At 38.3% G+C, this 23,699-nt stretch overlaps 2 protein-coding genes and 1 long non-coding RNA gene across 3 annotated transcripts in view; 2 read left to right on the top strand and 1 right to left on the bottom strand.

Annotated features, from left to right (window-relative positions):
* The window catches only part of LOC124285627 (cullin-associated NEDD8-dissociated protein 1-like), a 52,160-nt gene extending 45,704 nt beyond the window's left edge, over positions 1–6,456 (top strand). Inside the window, exon 32 of the mRNA XM_046721887.1 lies at positions 4,716–6,456. Within this exon, the coding sequence (XP_046577843.1) occupies positions 4,716–4,843 (128 nt within the window). The 3' untranslated portion in view covers positions 4,844–6,456. The remainder of the gene's footprint in view (positions 1–4,715) is intronic.
* On the bottom strand, positions 316–17,387 carry LOC124285629. Its single transcript, XR_006900854.1, has 3 exons — positions 17,377–17,387; positions 13,641–13,645; positions 316–455 (listed from the first exon to the last, which is right to left on the bottom strand). It is a non-coding gene; the product is annotated as an uncharacterized LOC124285629 (long non-coding RNA).
* The window catches only part of LOC124285628 (lysine-specific histone demethylase 1B-like), a 25,599-nt gene continuing 16,341 nt past the window's right edge, over positions 14,442–23,699 (top strand). Inside the window, exons 1-6 of the mRNA XM_046721889.1 lie at positions 14,442–14,518; positions 18,394–18,515; positions 19,543–19,695; positions 20,767–20,856; positions 21,907–22,132; positions 23,177–23,218. Coding sequence (XP_046577845.1) covers positions 18,445–18,515; positions 19,543–19,695; positions 20,767–20,856; positions 21,907–22,132; positions 23,177–23,218 — 582 coding nt within the window. The 5' untranslated portion in view covers positions 14,442–14,518; positions 18,394–18,444. The remainder of the gene's footprint in view (positions 14,519–18,393; positions 18,516–19,542; positions 19,696–20,766; positions 20,857–21,906; positions 22,133–23,176; positions 23,219–23,699) is intronic.

The raw sequence follows: 23,699 nt of genomic DNA, 5'->3' as shown, positions 1-23,699 counted from the left end.
TCAGTATTTGAGGCCACGTGGCCAAGAGTACAAACACAATGTAATTAGTTCATTTTCATACAGGCAAGTTACGCTTTAGAAATAATGCTATTGACTTCAATAGATGTGCATTTGTTGTTGTTAAAAGTTGTTTAAATTTTAATCTTGATGGGAACATATGGTAATAACTAGGTAAGTACAGTTTTCTTTGTACAGAATAGAATGGACACACAAGTAAAAAATGAAATTCATCCTGTGTAACATTAAAATCACATTTGTCACATATCAATACATTGAAATTTAAATTATTATTATAACGTTGTTGTTGAAATTTAACTTATGGCTTAAACAGCGGAATTTGCATAAAATGCGTATAAGGTCCTTGTTATGACAAAGTTCCAATATGTATTTTTCAGGTTCGAGGGCAGACTTGATTGCTCCATAGTCTTTTAGAAAAGATGATGTTCATATATATACTTGGACCCTCGCGATACGGCTGATCTCTCATCAAGATGGGCCAGCAAGAGCACTCGTAAATTCCATCTCCAATTAAATCAAACAGGGAGGAAAAAATGCAAATAGATTATTTCATCATCAACTTACTTTAGAGGAAGTCTCATGTACTCATATCTCCATTTGATCAGAACTGTCATACTACGCAATGCATATGGATGGACCTTATTCCACCCTCTCCATGAGCTTAATACTCATGATATTATAGCCAACTTATAATTGTTCTACAAATGTGATTTCAAAAATGGAGGGTTTATTTCTGAACTGACATGGTGGAATAAAACCATTTATTCGGAGAGGATATCACCACCGGCGGACGCCCCCAGGTATAAGCAACACCATTCGGATCCCCATGGTCCTCGCGACAGACAGCCAGCTGACAGTTCCTCGAGAAGATAAGTCAATCTAACAGATCTTTTACTCTATCTTATAACAACACTCAAATAGCTCCATGCCATATATAATTTACTTAAGTCTCTTCTTTATAATTACCACAGTACTATGATTATTAAGATCATACAATATATAAGCAACAACTCCTACAGAGTTTGTTATTATGGTATATTTACCCTTAAGTTATTCATATCTTAAGAGTAATACTATGGTTACATGATAAATGCATTAGCTAACAAACTCTACAGAGTTTTTATTATTTTATACACAGCTTGCCATTCATTAAGCAACAAACTCCTAATGGATTTTTACCATCATTATATAGGTAACTTAAGCTAATTATACCTTTTAAGCATAGTACTATACTCATATTATTAAAATATATTGGCTAACAAACTCTAAGGAGTTTTGCTTATTGATATAGTGCAGCTTCTAAGCTTATTCATATCTCAAGCTTAGTACTCATGTTTATACTCATATAAGTAGATTAGCTAACAAACTCTAAAGAGTTTTTGCTATTTTGGCTTAAGTAGCATCATATTTCTAAGCAATATGGTTATATTATAACATGTGGCTAGCTAACAAACTCTTACAGAGTTTTTAGCTATTATACATGTAACTTAAGCTTATTCACATATCTTGCTTATACTATGTTTATATCATATAGGTATATTAATTAGCTATCAAAACTCTAAAAGAGGTGCTTTTGCTATTATATATTCTACTAATTTCATCATATTTTAAGCTTTATAGTTACATTATAACATGTATTAGCTAACAAACTCTAATGAGTTCTTAAGTATTATATATGTAGCTAAGCTTTTCCTTCATAAGCTCAATACTAGGTTTATATCATAGCAATAATGTCCCCTAAAGGGTTGTTACCATGCCAAATACAATTAGCTTCAAGCTTCATCATATCTTTAAGCAGCATGTTTACTATAAAGGTATTAGCTAACAGACCCGACTGAGTTTTGTTATTATATATATATAGCTTAAGTTTCATCATAACTTAAGCTCAGTACTATGTTTTAACACATAAAAGCTCCTAAGGAGTTTATCTTTTACATATACATTTAGCTTAAGTCTAACCTTATCTTAAGCTTAGTACTATGGTTACCATATGTTCATATATTAGCTAATAAACTCTACAGAGTTTTTACATATCCTAGAGTGCCAATTTTGAATTTCAATATCTTGACATCTTTGTCTAAATTCATTTATAAACGTTTCTATATTCCCACATTCCTGTGTAATCCAAACGTAAGAAAATCCAGTTCGAATAAAAGTAGAGCGCACATGCATAACCCAGTTGCAGCTGCCACTATCGTCTTGCAACTTTAACATTTCATAACATGATTTGGGATGTCGATTATTGTCCATATGTAATATTCTGCACCAATATTTGATACATCTGCGTAATATTTAACGCATAATTGGGTCCTGCCAATTTCACCAAGTACAGCATTGGAAGAAACATTTTTATTAACACACAGAAAACGTTTGAAAAAGAAACATTGGGTTTTCTCAATGTGAGGACGATATGAATGCCCCCAGATTTCACTACCGTACAATAATATTGGGGATATCTTACTATCAAATATTGCTGAAGCAACTTTCAAAGATATATGTGGAAGATCTTTAAACATTTTAAATATAGGGAACGAGGCTTTTTTGGCTTGAAGACTTAGTGTTTCACATGTCGTCGACCATATCAATTTTGTGGTAAAAACAACACCTAGATATTTATAGTGTGATACAACATTCATTTGGTTTGCATTATAGAACCATTTTTCTGATTTCTTAAGATATCCACCATTTCTAAATACTACTATACAAGATTTGTCAAGATTAACTTCTAAACCCCATTTTGAGCAAAAACGATACAATGTATCAAGTTTTCTTTGTAAACCAATAACAGTGTCATCAAGTAAGGTAACGTCATCTGCAAAAAGCAGTAATAGAATATCATTTAAACCATCTTTGACAAATATTCCTCTTAATCCACAGTTATTCATTTCATCCACAAGCTCGTTGATAAAAAGTATAAACAGAGCTGGGCTAAGCATGCAACCTTGCTTTACTCCAGATGATGTGTTAAAGATTTCAGATCTCTTATTTCCAACTTTAACACAAGCTGATACCTTGTCATACATATCTTTCAGCAACTTGAACATTTTACCATGGACACCTTTGGTGAGGAGTACATATAAAAGCTTATTTCTATTTACAAAATCAAAGGCTTTTCTAAAGTCAATAAAAGCTGCATAAAATCGATGTTTGGGTTTTCTTAGATATTTTTGGCATAGAGATTGAAGGACAAATATGTTATCGACTGTTGAATAGTCAGCTCTAAATCCTGCTTGACACTCATGTAAAAATCTCATGCAATTCCATCCAGATACGAATTCTGGAGTCAAGGATAGAAGTGAAAATTTTACCCATCACATTCAACAATGATATGCCACGATAATTATTCGGGTCATGCTTACTACCTCTCTTATACAATGGTATAATCATACCGATGTTCCAGGTGTCTGGAAATACACCAGTGTCTAATACAGCGTTAAACAGTAATTCTAAGTATGGAATAATGAAATTTGCTTTTTTTTAAACTCAGGTGGTATTCCGTCAGTGCCCGGGGATTTTCCGGTCTTAAGGGATTTGATAGCCTGTTCTATTTCATTTTTAGTTATTGGGTCTGATAAGAAGTCTTCGTTGTCACAGTCTGAACAGTCATGACTTGATATATATTCACGAGCGGTTTCATCAAAACCTTTGTCATTTACATTGGTTGCAGGATTAAGTAATTCCTTGAAATATGTAACCCATTTACAAATGGGAATACAATTGTTCCCTCCCGAACCAGTTGTAAGGGATTTTACCTTAGACCAAAACTTCTTACAATCACCATCTGCGGCTGCTGCACGTATTTCATCAGCAATCATGTTATTTAATCTTCGAGATTTATCCCGGCATACACTTTTGAAATTCCTCTTTGCATCAATTTAGCAATTGAGAGTTTCTCTGGACCGACACCTCCGAAACGTGTTTAAGTGAAAGAATTTTTTTCTCTTATCACGCTCACAGTCTTGGTCAACCCACTTGGGTTGTACAGGCTTTTGTTTAGCTACTTTAGGCACGTCAGTTACACGTAAATGGCTTCCTACATGCTGCATTAGTTCTACCAGCTTGTCCGCTGCAGCATTAATATTTACGTTTACCAATTGTTGAAAGTCATCAACAATATTAGATGCTACATCAGACGTTATGTTGAGATCAAATTGATAGTCCTTGCTCTTACATGCCTTGAATTTGTCAATTTGATAACACTACTCTTTTGGGTCATGACAAATTCATCACATGTATATGGATTATGTGGAGTTTTGTTTAATCATTCAAAGGTTTAGGTTGTTTTTGTCTAAATCTTTAAGATAGTACTTTGTAAAATGTTAAATGACAAGTTCTTTCTGTTCACTGGTTTGAATTTTTTAAACAATCTTTAAACATATCAGCAATAGATATCTTAAGCAAATTTAGATGTAACCTGACCCGTTTTCAAGGATTAAACTTCATTGTATGAGCTCACTATGACTGCTCAACGAAATTATGGTAAATAAGTCCTTGTCTTCTCCAGTAAATAAAAGCGGTGTTGCAAAGCACAGGACATGCTGGTCAAGCAGTTGCTGATGTGGCATAGAGCGATAATTACTTAGTGTGCCTGAGCAAGGTTATCACCTGCTGTAACAACTATCTCATTACCTCTATTTGCCTGCCTTACTCCTTTGTGTTTTTGTTGCCCTTGAAATACGCAGCCTTTCTGTTTTCAGACAAGAGTCCACAGATGAATGAGTTCCTTACCCAGATCAAATCAAGTTCCGAACTCTCTTCTATGTATGAAAACATTCAGAAAGATGCCATCTCCACGTCGGACTCAACCACGATGGACACAAGCTGAAAACCTCCTTCCTCTAGCGTTGTAATCAAGTGCTCTTTTAAGTCGGGGTGTGGCTTTGCTGGATACATGTATCTGTATGAGGAAGATATCTTAAGATCGTTAGAAATGCCTCAACAACTGACAATGCTCGAAATCAGTGTTTAATGAATAAGTACAAATAGTTTTGTACAAGTATACTATTCCAAATTAGTTTGAGAAGCCCATTTATTTCAGGCTGCTATAGTTAATCCGTCATCATGGCAGATTTTACTGTAGTATTATGAAAGAATTGGGTGTTCTGTAACTTCATTTTAGTAGCCAACATACTTTAATACAACAATCCCACACCCTGAATGATTCTATAAAAAGTACTGTCCCTATTTGTTTCTGTTCAGAAAATGTAAAAAATAATGCGATGAGAATCCATGTTAAACATGCTGTTTCCGCATAAGTCTCATGATGGATTGAAATGTTTATTAAGCTGATACTTCATCAAGCACTTCATAAGAGCTCCTTTCACGCGGCGAGACTTGACTTTGTCAAGATTATGTCATGTTCTGGTTTGTTGCAGACATATCTGCTTTGATGCTCAATTGGTAGATATTGTATAATACCTACATCTGGTAGTATGTAAAGGCCTTTGATATGTGCACGAGCACACACAACTTCCTCCGATGTCTTCGTTGTCACTTCCACGAACCAGCAACCTGTTCCACAAAACAATGTTTGTGCCAAGTGACTAAGCTAGTGCTTAAGTAAAGGAGTTGTGATCATCTTTGGGCTATGACCACTTTGTGAAGCAGGGTCCTGAACACAATGAGCCACTGCTCAGACGATGACTTGAATCTACTCTAAGGGACAGTTGGTTATCATTGAAAATTATGTGAAGTCTGACTGAACTGAGTGTTATGGTTTGGGTTGTTTTACTTGTTAAGGTTACAGACTACGAAAGTCGACAGAGAGTGGCACATTGATGCTAATACTTTTGTGTATCAATGCTTAAGTCAAATCCTTAATGTTTTATGATGATCAGTGTAGCCCTTGCAGAATTGTTGTTAAAAGTAACAAGCCCATTACATAGCTAATGGAGAATGTGTTGCACATTGAATCACAATATGTTTATATTCCTTACACAAGTGTAGCATTCATCTATATCTGAAATTGATTAAAGGATATGAAACCAAATTCCCAGATATCAATAGTTTATTATAACACAATAAAATCATGAACTGTAGCAGATCATGTCAAAATTCAGATGGAAGTCAATAATATTTTTGAGAAGATATAATCAGTATTCTAGAACAGTGTTAATTAAAACGGTATTGAAGCCACATCTTGTTCATGTTCAAATGATGTGTTTCCTTCTGTAAATAGCCCCGGATAAGTGGCTTTCTTGATCAGATTATTTGATGATACAAGCTTTTAGCAAGTTTGTCCCCTCACTTTTGTGCTTGCTCCGGTGGATGCCCACAGCTGTAACATGCCTATGTGCTCTTTTCACAGATGTAATGGACAGGCATTAAAGACGGCCATCTTGCAGTGTATATATTGAGTCCCTGTGACTGGTTATCTTCACTTAGTTTGTACTATCAGTGTGGCAAACCTGCAATTAATAAATACAATGTTTATCTACATCAAGTCTTTGGTGTTGTGTGTAATGGTACATATCTGTGCACTGGAATATTTCCTACCAAAATTGCTGACATTTATGCATTTGTTAGCTGAGATGGCCATAAGACTATACAAATATCTTCTGAAAACTAATTGTTAATATTGGAAAAAATGTCGGTTTCAGGATCTAGTAATGTCTTTCACCAGTTTCATGATACTAGGGTCAAACCATGAACCACTGTTTTGACTGGCCCAGACGTAACTGTCTCCATAGGCTTTTGGACTGAGCAAGCTGTATTGGTCAGGATCAAAGATTCACGCTAACAGATGTCCTGTCTTCAAAGTCAGTTAGCCTTTCAGGTTTGGGACTTTTACGAAAGTGGAAAATCTTGACAAACAGCAACCCCTGTGACTTGACTTCCATATTAAGCTGAAACCTTCTGGAATATAAGATAGGTTCAAAGCAGCCTTTAACCTAATTCTCTCGCACATGCATACACCGAAGTCGGCTACAGACATGGTTCTTCCCAGGATGAAATCATACAGCAGCTAAAATGTATACCATGATTTCAATCTCTGAAATGTGCCCAGACTCTATTATTTACACACAGCCCTCACATAGCTGGGATAGTCATGCTAAAAAACAAAGTAGAAAGGCGTTCTCATTTTCGACATCAACTCTCCAGAACAACGAGGAAAGGTCTATGGATATACAAGTTCGTTAATATTGATATGAGCGACGTTTTGGTGTAGCTACTAACACCGTTATCAAGGAAGTGATATAAAACATAGTTATTTGATAACAGTGTAGGTAGCTACATCGAAACGTCGCTCATATCAATATTAACAAAGTTACATGTATATCCATCGACCTCTCCTCGCTATTCATCACGCCAACTTCTAAATGCTATTCAAAGAAGTTACTCCAGGAGAAGTTGCACCTACTTCTTGGGCTGACATACATGGAAGCTGTTAGTGCCTCATTCTTCGACAGTGTATCTTCTGCCAAGACTATTCATCTGACCCAAATGAAGGTGACACTTTACAAGAATGATATCAACTTCAGTCACCACAAAGGGCATGTCTCAGGCAGGGGAACACAAAGGATATGCCCAAATAGCGGTTTTATTCAGGGGACTTTTGATCTCAAGTGACCAGGTAGTCAAGTTTGATTTTTTTCCAATGGCAATTTTAGGAAGTTCAGATATGTCTTGATGAATACACCTGATACACATTGTCTTACCATTTAGCAATGGATACAACCTTGGGTATAAGGTATTCATCTACAGAATGGTACGTCAGAAGAGCAGACCTTCCATTTCCGTCACAGACACAGATGACCGATTCATTGGACTTACAAGCAGGATTTGGAACCGTGAAGAATGGTAATGAAATTGGTTTTCTGTGCTGTGAAGAATTTCCATCGAGATTAATCGTCTGTTTGTGAACGGGGATATTTGTCCTTTAAACGTTATGTTTCATTGAACTTACACATAATACAAGTTGGTCCGAGTCGACAAACAGAAAATGGGGGAAACACATTGCATCGAGTGGGGACGACTCGGCGTTCTCACTGCCAGGTCGTCGCAGGCCATAATTTATTGCATATCGGTTTAAATATCATTATGGGGAAAATGTTAAACAAATATTCGTCGGCTCTATGGCTGCAGTGCACGGTTAAAGTGACTTTAAGCTTTCGAACCTGCGTAGTCTGCCTAATCCAGAAATAACAGACCCAGCGAAAATATTTCCCAAACACCTGAAGAGTGGTTAACGCTTGATACCCCATGGAATTGTTCATTATTGGTACTTGTTAAATACAAATCAAAGTAAGGAGATGAACATTAACAAGAAGTAATTTTCGTTTACCTATTTTACACCCCTTGTATTTTTTCCAAGGCCAAATTATTATAGTGAAGAAAATCTGCCACTTGATGTACATACTGGCTATCATTTAGGGGCAGCTTGATGAATTAACTGCTTTGGGCATGTACTCTGGAGCCATTGTCTTTATAAATTCCCGTGTAGGGCGAGTCTCATGGTTGACCTAACTGTTGCATTCTCATCTTGTCAGATAGCAGATCTATCCATGTGATACCATCCTATCAAAAACATTGGTTGGTTAGTTCGATGGTCAGAATTTCCAGAATGCATCCACGTGTCTTTGGTCCTTCCTTGTTTCATAGTCCACGAAGCTTGTAACCTGTGGTCCTTAGGGACTGTCAGCTACGGAATCAGCCCATATATTTTCCACCTTGTCTTGAGGCAATAGAGTTAGTACACCAACACCACTCTCTTTTCACTGACTTCGGGATTGGTTGTGTAGTCTGCTGCAAGACCTTCCACAGCGCTAATATACACTATGTGTAGCAACAGAAAAGCAGACACGAGTGTTTGTACTTGTTGGAAAAACAGATAGCATACGGTGTTGTAGGCACCACCACTTCCAAAGTCCATCTAGAAAGCCTGAAGAGCATTGAGGAAGCCAACTTGTGGGTAGACTCTTGGATGTCGTCAGGCCTTTTACGCCACAAACAGCAAACTAAAGAACACATATCCTTTGAACTTGGCATGCAGCGTGTTCAACAGATCAAACGGTGGGGGATGAGAAAAATGTGCCGACATACACAATCTTGGCTTGGCACACAGGTACTTAATTCTTCTCAGTTGAGAAGATCAGAGTAAGTCGCCTCCCTCCGTACGGGCAAGTTCAGCATCAAGTTTGCCCAGAAGTTGAAAATGTGGCAATCTGTAAATAGTCTTATGGTAATGGTGATATAATTCCTTCGTTGTGGCAACAAAGGTCGGTATCTACGCTAGGAAACCGTAGGGTACCTGTGACAATTCGAAAGAGTGAGTGCATGAGTGAGTATGGTTTTATGCCGCTTTTAGCAATATTCCAGCAATATCACGGCGGGAAGATCTCAGAAATGGGCTTCACACGTTGTACCCAAGTGGAGAATCGAACTCAGGTTTTCGGCGTGACGAGCAAACGCTTTAACCACTAGGCTACCTCACCGCCTCCACAGCTCGAAAGAACAACGAGTTATACATGTTGGGAACATTTGGTTTCGATTTCCCGGGGCATATACAGACGAAGCGGAAATTAGCAATCATGTCAACTCTGTCTCGACAATTGATACATGCACCGTTATGCAAGGACATGGAGGAGAGACAGGCAGACATTCCCAGATATGCCGCGTGTGACGTTAGCTCAGCTGGGTCTGTTCCAAAACGAGAGATGATGATCCTGGAACCATTCAGGTCAGGACTTGGAACCCAGTGTGCTAGCGGGTGCGTGTGTGACAGAAATGCAGCAACATGTTTACTCATCATTTTCCGCCCGGGTCCTCACATAGGTGAAGTGAAATGGGGTTTAACCCCCTGGGTGCCACAGGGACATATATGTCCTTCCCCTTCAACTCTCAATTTAAAGTCCAATAAAAATCAAAATATCCCACGCACACAAATACACTTCACAGTTTCGAATTCTGCGGGAAATTTCCTGTTTCGTGATACCATCCACTATTATTTTAGACAAAGCTCAAGTGCTGAAAGTGACTTTTCAAAATAGGCTTTCCTCGAAAATGTCGCCATTGTATACACAGTACGAAATCGCGATTCACAGTGTTATTTGCTGTATGTTTTGAAATGTGAAAATCAGATAATTACTGGGAGTATTGAATTTCAAAAATAACATATTCATGATCACTGATATCAGTTTTACATGAAATCGCTAATGATAATTCTGAAACGTTGCCGATGAATCTAGAATCGGTACGTAGAATCTAGCCGTATTGGATCCAGGACCACGCCAGCGCAATTCTTGCACAACGATCACTTTTCAAACGGTATGAAAATGTGCGCCTGAAAAAACTCGGCATCCAGGGGTTAACGTACTTAAGAATATTTCGCTCATATCACGACGTGCATGTGTGTGTTACATGTGGCTGCTTGTACTAGCCCAGACTTAAGCTGGTTTTACAGTGATAGCCCACTGAGATACCATGCCGCAGTGAAGCATGAATACCCCACTCAGACACAGTATACTGACTCCGAGCCGACCAGTCCTTGCTGTACCCATTAATGCCGAGCGTCAGGAAAGGACCAACAAGTACCACATGTTAACGTCTTTTGGTATGACGCGGTCGGCGATCGAACCAAAAACCTTCCGCTCTCTGGGCGGACGCTCTAACCACTACACCACGGTGGAGGTTGGGTTCTCACATAGTAACACCTACTTGTTTGTGCCGTTTGGATAATCATTAACCGTTAGTGCCAGGTTCACACTAGTGTTCACCCAGAGTGAGTGAGTATGATTTTACGTCGGGTTTTTTAGCAATATTCCAGCAATATCATGTCTGGGAACACCAGAAACGGGCTTCACACATTGAACCCATTTGGGGAATCGAACCCGAGTCTTCGGCGTGACGAGCGAACGCTTTAACCACTAGGCTACCCGCACCGCCCCAGCTCACAAAGAACAACCAGAACAACCAATAAGGCGATGTCATCTTTAAAGATATTAAACACTTACCACCCAAATATTAACAACAGATAAATCGGAAAGAAATTCATACACTATAAAAGCCTTCCAGTTTCACGTTAAGGTTGATGTTGTTCGGGTGTTGATTTTATCATTAGCCAGCTTTTATTATCTAAGGTATGATATCCATGCTAATTGGGTAAATAAACTGAACGCCTTCATTATAAAATGGAGATGAAGAGTTGTCATGCTGTCACTTGTAGCTTAAATCTGTGGTCATTTCATAATGTCAACAAACAATAAAGAATCTGAAAGCTCAGCCAGTTTGGCTTACGAGACACTTTTAAAACATTGTACTTAAAGTAAAATCGCCATTCTAATGAACACGTATAATTAAAATACAACATCTTCCGTCCCAGTTTATACATACATCTATGCCAGTCAAGGGGCGATGGCGTAGCCTAGTGGTTGAAGCGTTCGCTCGTCATGCCGAAGACCTGGGTTCGATTGCCTACATGGGTACAATGTGTGAAGCCCATTTCTGGTGTCCCCCACCGTGATATTGCTGGGATATTGCTAAAAGCGGCGTAAAACCATACTCAGTCAATGCCAGACACCGCAGGACAGCACAACCATATTACAACATAAATACAACAAACACACATAATTGTTATTAATCCCGAACTGTTTCGCTATTCATCCATAGGTAGATTCTACATTTAGACAGGAATGTGTCTTTTATCCATACATATGATGAGAATCCATGAGACACAATTTTAAAATCTCAAAAGGTGATCACTATTTATTGTCTGAGTGCAAGTGAAGTCATTTGTGTCTTATCACATTTACCCATGTAGCTTTTCGAACATAATTCAAGCAAAGAGTCACAATTACTGTCATAATAATAAACGTACCCATTTGTTTGAGTGGCATTTAGAAGCTGGTATGATACACAGGAACGACTTCTTATGGATAGACAACTTCTTTATTGCAGGGACGGTGGGGCAGCCTGGTGAGTAGGGCGTTCGTTCGTCGCTTGAAGAGCCGGGTTCGATTCCCCACATGTATACACTGTGGCAAGTCCATTTCTGGTGTCCCCCGCCGTGATGTTGCTGGAATATTGCTAATATCAGCGTAAAATTTAACTCGCTCACTCTTTATTGCTGTTGTTATTTGCTTCAACACAACTAAGGTATTTCGGCGACGTGTCTCTCTGTTGCAAGGAACAGCAGGCATATGTGAAGAAACGAGACTCCAAAGAACCATCTCCGACTACACCCAAACCCACCCGAATCATACCATCCTTTGGAACAACATCACCATCCTTTAAGTCAATCGGTCAGACTACAAGATAAGAAAATTCTTAGAGGCAGTCAACATCAAACTACTCAAACCGACATTCTACAGAGACCAAGGTTATTACATCCCTACGGCTTACCATCATCTAACCAAGGCCAATCAAGATCAAGCGGCCCCTACCCTTTGCCCATCTGGTTTCTTATCTATTAGATATGAGGGGCGGTGGGGTAGCCTAATGGTTAAAGCGTTGGCTCGTCACGCCGAAGACCCGGGTTCGAATCCCCACATGGGTACAATGTGTGAGGCCCATTTCTGGTGTCCCCCGCCGTGATGTTGCTGGAATATTGCTAAAAGCGGCGTAAAACCAAACTCAGTCAGTCTATTAGATATGACATCACACTGTACATGAACCTCTTTAATCGTATAAACTGAAATATCTTTCATGCTCATATTACTACCCATCAAAGGTTTAGACTCACTAGTGTAAGTGTAGCCACTTACTTCAGCCAACTGTTCTTAAATAGATTTTGCAAAATATTCCATAGTATCACTCGTTTGATAACGGTGTAACATCTACACCGAAATGTCGCATTTATTGCAATAAGGAAGTTGTCAATCCATAAAAATAGTTCCTGTTCAAACGTACACGTCGGTTAACTAAATAAACTGTGGGCTGACCGACCGCTGGATTAGCGGTGTTACACATTGTTACATCCAGGGGCGGATCCAGAGGGGTTGTGCGGGGATTTACATCAAAGGCATGCCACAGGCCTTGCATGACCTGAAAGGTCATAATCAGCGGACCTTGACCAGGAGCATGACGATCGTGCTCGAAAATCACACTATAAGAGAAAATATTCACTGATTGCAATTATACTGGTTTTATGATATTGGGATGCGTAGGCTATTGGATTGAAAAGGGATTATGTTTGCCTCTCATGCAGACCCTGAAACAAAAACATCGATCAACTACACAATACTGCAAGTGCTTGGGTTTCTTAAAAATGAAGGGACACCCATGGTCTCCTCTATGGCTGGCATTTAAGTCCTACCAGAATGAATGAATGAACGAACGAACAAACGAATCTGGTTATGGCCTGTCGTTATAGACTTGAGGTGGACTCCCTTCTAGTCTGAGAGACAGATATTTGATGTATCCAAAGACAGTTTACAGAAAAAGAACAAATAATAGCATTTATTTCTTTCAGAGATAACTTTGAATAAAAAATACCGATAGGAGTTTAAACATGGAGTGGGGTAGTCAAAGAAGAGAATAGCCTTTAAAAAAGGCGCTGCTGAGATGTGTGGATATATATAAGAACATAGTGTGGGTCAGGCTCGACAAGGGAGATAATGCATGGACCACTGGGGTGAGACGGCGTGGTTAGGCTTCCCGCCTTTTCGGTCAGTGGGAAGACATACTCCCTCTCTAAATATATACACGACAGAGGGATGGCGGTGGGAAGAAACCGCACTACTAGCTATCGTTTGTTATATATAATCATTCGCAATCACATGAGAATATCTGCATTTCATTAAAAACATTTAAAAACGTAATGGGGGTAAATATATTCAAGCCTAATGAATTATATTCCACGTAACAGTCCAGAGTTATAAGACATCGTTGTGTGATAAAAGATTTCATGGATAAGAAGTCAAACTATATTGGCGCGTATTTTAGGAATTTTGAAATATTAAGAAAGTGACATTATATGGTGAGAGACCACGCGCATAAGCAGCATGGATCTTGATCCATATACGTTTTTAAGAACATGTTTCCCAATGAAATAACATATATTCGCCAAATACAAAAATGAGCGTTTGTGTAGATTTGGCATCGAAGGAAATACACTCCCTTCGGTATTTTAATCCATTCTAACATCTATTCTTTTTGGTGTTGTTGTTTAGAAATTATAACCTACATATTGCTACCATTATTGTTATGCCTAGAAATGCCTATATGAAACAGATGGAAACAACATAGTGTGTTTTAATCCTGCTGTATGTATCTGTAACTAAGGTATACCAACCATTTCCCTGACCAACTTTCGACACATGAGATAACTACAAAAATGATTGAAATTGTTAATAGCAAAATAACTTGATCATGACTAATTTCATTCAGGAATCGTGTGGAATAAAAACGCACTAATTGTCCTATATTTTGTTTAACGGGAGGCTTAGAGTTCTGCCGAGTTATGCCCCTTTGAATATGAAGATCGAAAAGTCAAGCACTTCCGGGACATTGTTTGCAGATTGAAAATGTGCGAGGTTGACACACATTTTCTGCTAATATTATGGTAAATATTTGCTATTAATTAATTGCACTGGCGAAATTATCAATTTTATATGTTGTTTATCATATTTTGAGATCAGATGTTTGCATGACATTGGATATTCAAATGAATCTGGCTTTTCATGCGATTTTCAACGCAGGATTTATTGTCAAAACAATCACCAAATGTCTGTCAAGATGCATGCCATGAATACACGTGTTTTCTTCGTTTGTTCTTAACGGTTGAATTAATTTAACGATTTTCGTTGAAAAACTGATATTTACAGATCGGAATAAAACACGATTATTTTGTTTAATGGCTTTTCATCTACATTGACCAGTAAGGTTGTGGATTCAAACTTCACGGCCGAAATACGCTAGTTTAAAACATTTTAAAGTTAACAGTTACTGCTAACTACTCACTTACATTTTACACACATATGCAGTGCAATCGTAAGCATACAAAAATTGAAGTCACATTTTGAGGCAATATGACAAATACTTTCATATGCTATTCCATTTCGTTATTTCCATTAAATAGTAACACCATTCTCTACGTGACTTACGTCATGCATGCACGTATACTGGATGCAAAATGATACATTGCCTTCAATAATCCCACTTTTGCAATCAGATAATACACCACCTTTCTCCTTTTAGTTTACATTATTGCAAAATTGAAATATCAGCCTTCACATTTGACAGTTTGAAACTTTATTCAGACTGAGTTACATCTGCAAATAGATGTCTATATCTTGTTTATGTTGAAACTAAAACCTAATCATAGAGGTGCCAAAGAAATAGAATTGATGGATAGAAAAGTATTTCAAGGACAAATATGTTTGTGTTTGCATTGGGTTGATTTCACTTTTAATGCATTGATGTCCTTACTCATGCTACTTGTAAATCAGTTTTGTTGTGAAGTCGCGTGGTATTACTAATCATATTAAGTATAAGAAAATGTCAATTTGCAGATATGATGGGATATGAAATATGGGAAAACTTTGTTGATCTTCTATTTATCTTGCACCAAATGTGTGGAAGTAAATTTTGACTGAATATAATTTTTTGAGTGCTATACTTTTAATGTTGAAATCTTTCTTTCATATAATGTCTTGATTAATGCTGAAAAAATGATTGACTTGTGGTCTCACCACAGGTGAGTTACCGGTAAACCATTTGCTCTAAGAATGACCCATTCTGGAATGCATAAATGTTTCCTTCAAAACATACATTTTGTCACTGCATCATGAATCATAACAAATATGTCTTTTATCACTTTTAATTAAATCAGAAAATATTCATCTCTGTCAAGTTCATGCGTTCATTATCAGGTGCCCTCTATCATAAGCTACATCATTTTAAAGCCAAATGCTTATTTTGATCTTGTGCGAAACATTCTAGCTGGTTCATAGTACCTATTTTGTCTTCGTAACTGTGTTTGCAATGCCAGTACAAGATTGTTAAACGTTGCCATGGTTATTGGTCATGTTATTATAATGTGGTGAAGAAATGTGTTCAGCAATTATTTGCTTTTGTAACTGCAATGTGTGCATTTTAAAATGTGTCATTGATCTTATTTAGTGTTGTTTTGGTCATGTAGAATGTGTAGATGGTTTGAGTATTTCTAAAAGTGTGATAATTTATCACAACTGGATTAGTGGCAGGGTTTTACGAGATGCTCAAATGTGCGTCCAGTACGCACAAATGTAGAGAATGGATGCAGAAAAAAAATTCATTGCGTCCAGAGGGACACACAATATTATTAACTGTACCCACAACACATCTATGACTTTTTTAAGTGTTTGGTTGTATTTTTCACTGTCAATAATCATCGATCAGTGTTATTCAAATTTTGTAATTTTTGTTCAGATTAAACCACTTGATTTCAATTTTTGCTTTATCAGTCATGTCATTCAGTAACCTGTACAACTATTACTGGCTATTTAAGTTTGTCTCATTATAAATACCACTTGCACTTGTTTTTGTGTGTCACGCAGACTGCTGTTGTCAGGTAGTCAAATGTTTGAGTAACTCCTCACAGGTAGACATTTGTACACTTAACAGGGACCCATCTCAAATGCATGTTGTGTCCTCTACTTTTTACAAAGGCAGACTCTTTTCAACAGTGTTGTTGTTTCTAGTCCTCAAACTCTTCATATCTACAGTAATATACTGTACATTGTAACTGCCTTATATCATGAAATTAATGCTTAATAGCTATTTTCTTCGTAAATAAAGGGAAAAAGATCTGTATCTTATAAATTCTGTATTTCTTCGATACAATATACATGTACTACTATCACAATCATATTCACACATGTTGAAACACTTGTGGATAATTCAAATCTGGACTTTCTTCTTCATCTTCTTCATCATCTCTTTCTTCATCTTCTTCGTTGTCTTCTGCAGTCAGGTGATGATCTGGGTGCCACTCTCAGCCCATTCATCCTATGCTTGACAAAACATACCTAGGTCCTCACAGTGGCCACTCAGCTTGTGAAAACAAAGGTACAGGCGTTCCCACACTGCTAATTACCTCTCTATTAGCAAGTGCTGGGACCAAAGAGATTACCAGTAACAGGATGTTAGTTGTCAACCGGCCATTGAGATGTCGTATTGTACAGATTAATAGTGTCATTGGAACCCCAAAATAGTGTCGAATTCGGAATGTACTGATGTCGGATAATTCAATGTTTAAATGATGATAACATAGAAGAACACTGCCGGGGCCCAAAAATATGTTGGAATTCGCAGATTGTCGGATAATTCAAATGTCGGATTATACAGAGTCCACTGTATTTGCTGAAATTTTGTAAATTTGTCATTGCAACGGTGTGGCCCAGATTATTTCTTACCATTCTCAGTGAAATTTTCCAGTACTATGATAAAAGTGATTGTCTTCTCAATATCAAGCTACAAATGTATAGTATTTCACCATAACATTCTGCATTCTCATTGGTAAGTTAGCAGAATGAAATCAGTATCAGACCTTGGATTCACTAATCACCCAATCACACTGAAGGAACATATTACTTGATGCGATCATCTTTCACAAGCCGACTCTTGGCCAGTTTCAAATAACCATTTAACCAAATACACATTGCACTTGTGCTATGGATGCTTGAATATAAAAATGCTTTTGTGGTGATTGTTGCAATACATTCTACACTGTACACCAGCCACATCATGAGTGAGCTAGTGAGTTTAGTTTTACGCCACACTCAGCAATATTCCAGCTATATGGCGACAGTCTGTAAATAAATGAGTCTGGACCAGACAATCCAGTGATCAACAGCATGAGCATTGATCTGCGCAATTGGGAACCAATGACATGTGTCAACCCAAGCCAGCGAGCCTGATCCTGTTAGTCGCCTCTTACGACAAGCATGGGTTACTGAAGATCAATATTCTAACCCGGACCTTCATGGGTCGCACCGTAAGTAAAAGACATTTGCTAACACCACAAATATATCCTGTGATGGTCTTCCCTGTCTGGGGAATGTGGGGTACCCTAGTGATTAAAGCGATTGCTTGTCACTAAACTCACTCACTCCTTGTCTGTGGTGGGTAATGCTGTTCAGACAATACTAGAGATAAATGTTGCATGTTTGATGTTTTCAAATTCAAGGTTTTGAATTCTTTGAAAACTATATCAGTACGCTTGGAATGAAATGTATTATCTGATGACATTTCAAGGTACATGTATTAAGTCTACAGGATCATGTAGATATCCCTGACATTGCTAATGTTGCAATCTGAACTAACATTACTGACTGGTTTCCACAAACAGCTGCTGAAGACAATTCTGGTCATATTTTTTCATCATTATTATCGACAAACCATTTATCCATTTATGAAACATATATTTACTTGTCCAACTTGTCATGTTTTTTGCAGTAAACCCTAGAGAGTGCTATATCAGCTGTTATCTGTGAACTGATACAAGTCATGGAATCAGGCAAAATGCCTGGGGAAGGAAGTAAAAATAATGGTCATGATGCCGATGTTGCAGTAAAACGGTAAATATGCACACAACATTGTACAAACTCATAGCTTCCTATTCAAACTGTAACTTTCTACAAGTCATGTTAGTGTTTACAACCTTTAGGATCAATCCAAACTAAGACTTGTCATAGAGACTGAGTGGATACTGTATTTGTAAATAATGCACTGAGTTTACACATTGTTGTTTTGTTTCTTGTTTGGGAGGACACTCTGCAATATTCCAGGTACACAAAGAAGGTCTTTAGGCCCCAAAAATATGTCGTGGTTCCGATTACCTGACGGACCCTTGAATTCTGGTGCTGACCCTATTTCTTTTAAGCGGACTGAATAAAAAAGGCTTTCAGATACCATTGTTTTTTCCCGGCACTGACAGATATCAGTCATTCAGAGGGAGAAAGTCGATATGATGGCTGCAAGGTTGATTGAATAACAATTACACATTGATACATGGGTTATTATTTTGTACCTTCCTTCTAAAAAAACATTTAAATGTCAATAGGTTACAAAAAAAAATTCCTAACTACCTACCTACCCTAGATCTTAAAGAAGTGTAATCAGAACCACAACATTTTTTGGGTTTGGCCTTATGTAATCAAATCTGGAACAATCCTTACACGTGTTTAAGAAGAGCAGACTGATGTTAATCACAAATATTAAACATTTTAGTGGATGAATACCATGGCAACTACTGCAAGGTCAAGAAATTGCCATCAGTGCAGCTTATAGTATAGTATAATGCTGCTAGCCATTATTTACAACATTCACTACAGCTTAGGGGCCGGTGAGGTAGCCTAGTGGTTAAAGCGTTTGCTCATCACACTGAAGACCGAGGTTTGATTTCCCACATGGGTACAATGTGTGAAGCCGATTTCTCGTGTCCCCAACCATGATATTACTGGAATATTGCTAAAAGCAGCGACTTAAGTCCTATGTTTAGGATATGTGCACAAATCAGATATGGGTATAATAATGAAGATCTGTTGAGAATTGAAAGTTTTATACTTATGTGTTCATAATGTTGAAATGCTTGACCTTTTTTAGATCAGGCCGCTGTATCAAACGCAGTGCAAAATATGATTCTGATGATTGTGAACCTCTGGAGAAGGCTGCTGTGAATTTCAAGCCAATAAAGAGATGCCCAACTAAAGGATGTGCAGCAATAACTCCAATATGTTTTGCCAAATCCACGGAAAAGTAAGTAATTGCATATGGTTTTCAGGGATGAGAATTTTTCGTGGAATTCCGTGGATTTTGGGGTCATTCTTGTGAATCGTCTAAAGCTGTGGCCCCCAAGAACTCCCGTCTCAGTTTCCTCTTTTTTCACTTGTACCCATTCTCATCCCTGGTTTTATCTTAACATGCTTATAATTAAATACTTGAGAGTTGAAATCAGTCAGTAAATATAAGCCCCTTGTTGTATGCTGCATGATTAGAAGTCTGTGTAATGACTTCAGAACCATCAGTATTTCATTTACAATGGCATCATCCTAACTTATATCAACAGTTGTTTGTATTCTCTTTCACATGTTTGTTATCATGATGCTGATTTCGTGGTTATAAAGGCAAACTTGTGAGGACATGTTTGTACAAATTAGATCATGATGGCAGTGTGTGTTATGGGACTTTGCTCCCAGGCTGCTCCTGATGGTATCTCAGTGGGCTAGCACTATAAAACCAGCTTCAGTCTCTGCTAGTACAAGCAGCCGCACCTACACATACACACGCATGCACATCGTCATATGAGCAAAATATTCTCCAGCGCGACGTTAAACCCAATTTCACCTCACCTGCTCCTGATGATGATGATGATGATGATGATGATGATGATGATGATGATGATGATGATTGTGTCATTTACAAACTATCAAACCAATAATATAAGTGTGTCCATACCAGTGTGCGGAATAGTTTCCAAATTTTGCTAGCCAGTCGGGCTGGCTATGCCTGAAAGTTACTAGCCCACAAAATATTTCACTAGCCTGAAGTTTGAATGAAGACACAGGTTTCATCATTAAGCTGCTTTTATGGTGATCATTTTTATCAGGCCATAATCTTGCATGATTTAAAAGTGTATTATATCTTATCAAGTCGGAGAGAGTGATATAATTACAAAATGACCCCATGAAAATTCACTAGCCAGTCAGGACAATGACTGTAGAGATTTACTGGCCCGACTGGAGTTTTACTAGCCACGGGCCAGTGGCTATTTTGCACACTGGTCCATACTGTCTTTTTAATACTAGTGGTATGTATTTGTGTCTGCAGGTGTTGTGGAAGTGGCTACACATCCCGGTGGTACCACATGTCTTCAGGGGAACACTTCTGTAATGAGTGCTTTGAACATTTCTACAGAGGGTAAATATCTTCTTCACAATGTTTTTGCCTATAAAATCTAGCCTCCATATCTGCAGTCACATTTTATGTGCTAATATTTTTCACCATGTTCAGTCTCATTAACTGCAACTGTAAATGCTCTATTCATCATGCTTATGATTCCTGAAGACCCATGAAGATCCAGGGCGGTGGGGTAGCCTAATGGTTAAAGCGTTGGCTCGTCAAGCCGAAGACCCGGGTTCGAATCCCCACATGGGCACAATGTGTGAAGCCCATTTCTGGTGTCCCCGCCATGATGTTGCTGGAATATTGCTAAAAGCGGCGTAAACCCAAACTCTGTCAGTCAGTCATTAAGATCCTGGTTAGAATTGACCTTCAGCAAATCATATTTGACCGCAGTCATATAACTGGAATAGGGCAGAGTGCGGTGTTCGACAGCAAACAAACATAATTGTTCAAGTCACAGATCATGCTTCAGTTATTATCTTTGGTTTGTCATTGTCCAAGCAATGTTTTGTGGAACAAACTGCCTCCGCGGTGTAGTGGTTAGAGCGTCCGCCCGGAGAGCGGATGGTTGTGGGTTCGATCCCCAGGCGCATCATACCAAAAGACATTAAAATATGGTACTTGTTGGTCCCTGACTGGCTCGGCAGTAATGGGTACAACAAGGACTGGTTGGCTCTCGGCAGTAATGGGTACAACAAGGACTGGTTGGCTCGGAGTCAGTATAATGTGTCTGTGTGGGGTATTCATGCTTCACTGTGACATGGTATCTCAGTGAGCTACCATTATTAAGCCAGCTTAAGTCTGGGCTAGTACAACTACAAGCAGCCATACATACACACTCATGCACATTGTCATATGAATGAAATAGTCTTAAGAACGACATTAAACCCCATTTCACCTCTCTTTGTGGAACAGGTCACTGTTTTTCTGTGAGGCATACATGTGACCTTGCTATGTTCATTAATATTGATATCAGTTCCTTTTTGTTCAGAATTACCATTGTTGAGATATTTTTTGTAACCTTCAGTAACCAAAGTAACAGTAAATGTTTCATCTCTGTTGCAGCCACAAAGATGGGTACAATGCATTTGCTGAGTGGAAGGTGGACTGGTCAACCTATGGTCGATCAGAACCCTCCACCAAGGCGTTCATGAGTGACAAGATGCTGCCATATTGGTTACAGTGTAATAAGCCTCCGTGTCGACGGTGGCGCCAAATGACACGTGATGCCCATGTAACATCAGAATTGGTGCACAACTATGTGTGTGGCATGTCGCCTCTTGGTGTGAAGGTGAGTGTGGAGAGGTATTTGTCAGTGTAGGTTCATCAATGCTTTCATTAAAGTTGAAATTGTTTCCATGATTCCTGAGCATGGACTGGATTTAAGTGCAGGATTTGAGTGACTGAGTGAATTAGTTTAGTTTTACCATCTTCAGTAACCCATGCTTGTCGTAAGAGGCGTGTCGACTTGTCGACTAACGGGATCGGGTGGTCAGGCTCGCTGACTTGGCTGACACTTATCATTGTATCCCAATTGCGCAGATCAGTGCTCGTGCTGTTGATCACTGGATTGTCTGTTCCAGATTCAATTATCTACAGTCGCCGCCATATACTGTAAATCATGAAGTTAATGTCACAAATTTCATGTGAGTGCGAGGGTCTAGTCTAAAATGCGTCAAGAATTTAATGCGAGCTCGGGAATCTGTGTTGATGATACAATGTTAAACCCTGAATCTTTGGTGTTGTTCTTTTTCTTTTCACACTTGTTATTTACCAAATAACCTGAATTGAGCTTGTTAAGCAATGAATGGAAATGAGCTGACGATGTTTTGATTTCGCTGCCATGTTTGATCATGTGATTGCTTACTACTACTTGTCTTATGACAACATTTATAAACGTAATCTGACTTGAAAGACATAAGTCATCTACCAAGGTACAACAAACAATTGGCTGAAGAATGTCCGGTCTGGCTGATGTGTTTGAGTGACTTTATACAATAACCAGTGATTGTAACCAGTGATAATTACATGTAGTTTGAGATACCTGTAATGAGGAAGTGACCTGTATTGGTGTAATGTGTAGTGTCAACAGATATACGCTTTCTGTCTTTTATTAAGTTCTCAAAAGTAGACATGGTCAGACTGAAATGCGTGATTATAATAATGCGAGAAGAGCACAGACGCATTTTTCCCATTAATAAAATGCTTGCATTAATTTCATGATTTACAGTAGCTGGAATATTGCTGAGTGCGGCGTAAAACTAAACTCACTCACTTGATACTGTTTGATTTCTTGATAATTGTACTTCATGTACCTTAACTTTGTGTTTTCCAGAAAGAAAAGCAGTACCAAGCTTGTTCAGTACCTGAAGATGAGGTAAGACAACATTTTATCTATCAGCATTTTCTTGTGGTGCTTTATGAAAGGGGCTGGGTCAGTGTGTAGTTGAGAGGTAAAACTCCCTCTAGTGGTGTATGCAGATGTGATCCTTGGTGATTCAGTTTAATATTGCAGGAAGGTGGTGTAGCTAAAAGTGACATACACTGTTTTAGATTTACACTTGATAGGTCTTGCTCTTATCAGCGCACTTATTTACTGGATGAAGAATTAAGCACCATTCGTTTTGAACTTGTCATGATGTGATTTGGCTAACAGTAATTAACTGTTGTACTGAAAATTGCTTGATTTTGCATTTGTCATCACACGTGTCAAACATTTTCAAGATCTCCTTCAGAAAGATGGTCAAACCATGTCTGCAACTCACAAACACCCTGTTGCTTTATAGCACACAAAATCAACATTAATCATGTGACAGGTCAATACTTATGTTGTGATCTCTCAAATATTCCACTCAATA

This window comes from Haliotis rubra, unplaced genomic scaffold, assembly GCF_003918875.1.
Source record: "Haliotis rubra isolate DU_JTF1 unplaced genomic scaffold, ASM391887v1 Scf364, whole genome shotgun sequence".
NCBI lineage: Eukaryota > Metazoa > Mollusca > Gastropoda > Lepetellida > Haliotidae > Haliotis > Haliotis rubra.
The sequence above is the reverse complement of the archived record's forward strand: the minus strand, read 5'-3'. Positions and strand labels throughout refer to the sequence as shown.